General features: G+C 40.6%; 1 protein-coding gene across 1 annotated transcript; it reads right to left on the reverse strand.

Annotated features, from left to right (window-relative positions):
- Positions 1-751: 751 nt before the first annotated feature.
- LOC145252498 (uncharacterized) lies at positions 752-1,531 on the reverse strand. The gene has a single exon (XM_080111993.1). The coding sequence runs from the start codon at positions 1,529-1,531 to the stop codon at positions 752-754; it is 780 nt and encodes a 259-aa protein (XP_079968119.1).
- Positions 1,532-4,199: the final 2,668 nt, after the last annotated feature.

Here is a 4,199-nt window from a genome sequence, read left to right on the forward strand (position 1 = left end):
TTCAGATTGTTGTCATGGTCCGTCTGGTTTCGTCCACATATAGTGACATTATCAATATAAGCGTAAGTACCTAGAAGGTTTTCACGCTTTATCATGTCATCCATCACTCGCTGGAAACTCGCCACACCATTGGTCACTCCGAAAGGGATTCGACGAAACTGATACAGGGATCCAGCAGCTTCAAAAGCTGTATATTTCCGCTCTTCGGGTTTTATTGCGACTTGATGATAAGCACTTGTCAGGTCTAATGTGCTAAATACTTGGTAGCTGGCAATCTCGTTCACCATGTCCTCTATCCGCGGAAGGGGGTAAGCATCCAATAATGTAAAGCGGTTTATTGTCTGCGAATAGTCGACGACGAGTCTTTTCTTGTGATTTTCAGGCGATATTACTAGTGTTTGGGCTCGCCAAGGGGATTGCGAGGGTTCTATAATGCCTTCTTTCAGCATACGTTTTACTTCTGACTGAATGAATTTCGAGTCAGGTAGGCTATGTCTTCTGGATTTTATAGCTACCGGACGGCAGTCTGAAGTTAGATTCGCAAAAAGGAAGGGATAGCCAATATTGTTCATAGCAGTCAGTCCACACACAGTAAGGGGAGTAAGTGATCCCCCAAAAGGTATTTCTATTGAAGAAAGTCGACATAGAAAATCATGCCCGAGAATGACATCGCAGCACAAGTCTGGCATAACAGAAAGCCTCACCTTATGGTATTCTCTATCTTTCAAACCGAGGGATACCATACAATGTCCTAAGGTACTGGATGAATGGGAACTGCTGCCATGAAGATTCGTTCAGTACTTGGTGAGATAGCGAGCCCCAGCTTCTTAACTTGGTCTGGGTGTATAAAGTTTTCAGTGCTACCGGTGTCTATGAGTATTTTTACCGTTTTACCCCTTATTCTCCCACATAATGTCGAACGAGACAGGCTTTCCGAAAAATTATGAGTAGAGAGAGAAGCGATAATAGACTTACCGGGGTTGATAGCAGCGGCGGTGACGACGGTGTACGACTTGCAAACACGTGCGAAATGCCCTTTTTTGTTACAGTTCTTACAGACGGCGTTTCGCGCGGGACACTCAGATCTGTTGTGCTTCCCTCTTCCACAAAAGTAACAGCGTGTGACAGCGGCTACTATCCATTCGGGTATGGAGGGTGCGGTGACGTTTGTTTCCTCGGCTCGGGTAGACGCGCTTATGGCATTCGTTCGAGAATAGGACGCTAATTGTTTCTGAGCCATTTCCATAATGAGTGCCTGGTTGTAAGCGGCTTTTAAGTCCAGCGACCCATTCTCTAAGAGTCTTTGTCGAATATAGTTCGATGAAATTCCATTTATAAAAGCGTCTCGAACGTATTCATCTCTCGCTTGCGTCTCCGAGACGGCACAAAATTCACAATCCTTGGCAAGGGTTTTTAACGACTGTAAAAATTGGTCGATGCTTTCGTCCGTTTGTTGACGGCGTGTGGCCAAAAGATGCCTACAAAAGATGCTATTTTTAGGCTGTATAAAAATGGTGTCCAGTATGTCCATCGCGGAATTAAAACAGTCCACGTCAGAAATATTTTTGAAGATAGTTGGAGAGACGAGATTAACGAGGAGGCTGAATTTTAGCCTGTCAGTCAGAGGAGTTTGTTGAGTTTCACCGGCAGCGTCGAGAAAGATGGCAAACGATTTTTTCCAATGTGTCTAGATATCTGTGGCGTCGGGTTAGCTGGGATCTAGATGTAGCCGTTCTGGTTTTAAATATTTCTCCATAGTGAGGAGAGGATTTAGTTCAATAAATTGTAATGAAAGAGTGACCAACGAGAACAGAATAAGGCAAAGAGTGGAGTAACTGCTCGTGGGCTTTATTGAACTAAATCCTCACATGAGGAGTCCATGAGAGAAGCGTGCGTACCACGAGGAGACTCTCGAAAAAGGAGGAATCAGGGTAAAGGGAGGGAGGCTGTACAGGAAGTAGGAAAGGGAGATAATCAACGGATGCTGATGGGAGAGTTCATCTGATTTCACCACATGTGGATTTATTTATTTATTTTTCATCTTTTTGTATTTATCTTTTTATTCATTTATTCATTTTTATGTTGGCGTTAGGGAATGGAGTAAGTAGGGTTAGGGGGTGAGGAATAAAGTTTTGGAGCAAAAGCGTCTTCAACAAGTGTTTGCTTCGTTTATCTGCTGCTCGCTGCCAGCTTAAAACCTATATGAGCTATATAAAAAAAGGCGGTTATCATTCCCACTTACCTCCCTTTAATACACTAACAATCTAAAAATAGGGTCTATCTAATTAACCAATCAGGGACCCCCGTTTTTCGGGTTCGCTTTTAGAACAATAGTCTCTTCTTCTTTTAACCACAGCTCGTCCATGAAGCAACAGATAGGAAAATTCCTCTCCTAAAATTTTGTGCCTATACGAACATTACAAGAGCCGTCTAATTCTTTGGACGTAAAAGAACTTTATAGTTGGACTTTCTCTAAAGCCGCAAACACAATAAGTTTTGCAAAACTTGTAAATTTTATTGTTTTAATTATTAATATTTTTTTCTATATCCTGTTTTGTGTCGTTAGTGAATCCCTTTATTTAAGTCTGCTCCAACAAACTTCACGGCAATTTTCGGACTACAACCTCCATTTGCCAGTATTCGCTTTAGCTGGTGTATTTTTAATTCTCTTTTATTATCTTTTTTCTTTTAGTATTCTTATGTCTTTCTGCGAAAAGGTTAAGATTTACTCGGATCTATTTGTTGAGGTAGAGGACAGGATGGGATGGTTGCGTGATAGACGATTCCATCCTCATTGTGTATAATGGATAAATTGAATTGGATGGTAGAAGGATTGAAAAAGCAAAAGGTCGCATAATGATGACAAAAACATGCCAGTAATTATCAATGAAAGAAATTCAATTTATTTACATGAGAAATATTAAAGATACAGGTAGAAAGAATGAGAGTTCGTTAGAATAAGAGTTCGTTATTTGCGATTGATAGCTGCGAAAGGCTGACTGGCAAGTCAGGGGCGCTGTGGTGGCCGATACTCCCACCAGGAGCGATTTCTGTCACATCTTGACTTGACTGGTCGAGCGTTCAGCGGAAAAGAGAAAGAAATATCGGAAACAGGAAGTTAAAGGGCGACAATCGAGTTAACCTGGGAGTTTTCAACTCCCACATATTGACCATTTCTTCAACTCCTAGAGATCAGTGGAGCGAAGGGAAAGAGGAGTATAAAAGAAAAGAAAAGGAGTAAGAAAGAAAGGGATTAAGAAAGATAGGGAGTAAGAAAGAAAGGAAGAGAAAGAAAGGGGCAAGGGACAATGGAAGAAGAGGAAGAAGTGTTTGAATTTTATCTTGCTTCCAGATAAATTCGACGCTAAAGTAACTAACCTGAAAAAAAAATGACAGCATGGAATAAAAGAGGGGGGGGGGTAAAGAATAAAATATAAAGGTCTTGCTTTGAAATGAAGAAGAGATTTTATTCACAATAAAATTAGTTGCAAATTTTTCTCTTTGCGGGCATTAAACTTATGAAGCGCCAAGGTAACATATAATGAAAAAAATAACACTGGTTCTCATAATGAAGATGTCGTATCTAAGAACGAATACAATAATAAGATTCAAAATAGTATCTCCTAATCACACTCTCATATGAAATAAATTTTAGGAGCGTACTCACAAATTGAAAGCCAGTCAGGCACGTGCCCTTTTTTTTTTTTTTCTCGTTTGAATTTTCTCTCCCTCCATGTTTGTGTGCAAACCATAGACACACAGATGGATTTCAGAAGCATGCCTCGTTGCTTGCCCGGGATTTTCTTTGCCGGGTTTTCTTCTTAGTAGGAGATTCCAAAATTCCTTGTCACGTAAAATAAGGTCTTTTCTTAAAATAATTGCACTCCTTCTAAAATATGTGCAAAACCATAGTCACGTAGATAGTTTTCAGAAATATGCCTTGTTGCATACCCAGGTATTCTTGCCGGGTTTTCTTCTTTGAAGGAGGCTCGTCAAAATTCCATTCTCAGCACCGGGCAATGAAACGAACGTTCAATCTCCACGCCAGCAGAATTTTAAAAGAGCGCGATTCTCGCGCTGGGCTCGTAACATCATCACGGAGCTAGCATTTACTTTTCCTTCCAATTAAAGGGAGTTTCATACAAACCCAAAATGTACGAAACTAAGAATCAAAAAAGATGCAAAATACAAAAAAATCA

This window comes from Euprymna scolopes, chromosome 3 (assembly GCF_053919585.1).
Source record: "Euprymna scolopes isolate OS-2025 chromosome 3, ASM5391958v1, whole genome shotgun sequence".
Lineage (NCBI taxonomy): Eukaryota > Metazoa > Mollusca > Cephalopoda > Sepiida > Sepiolidae > Euprymna > Euprymna scolopes.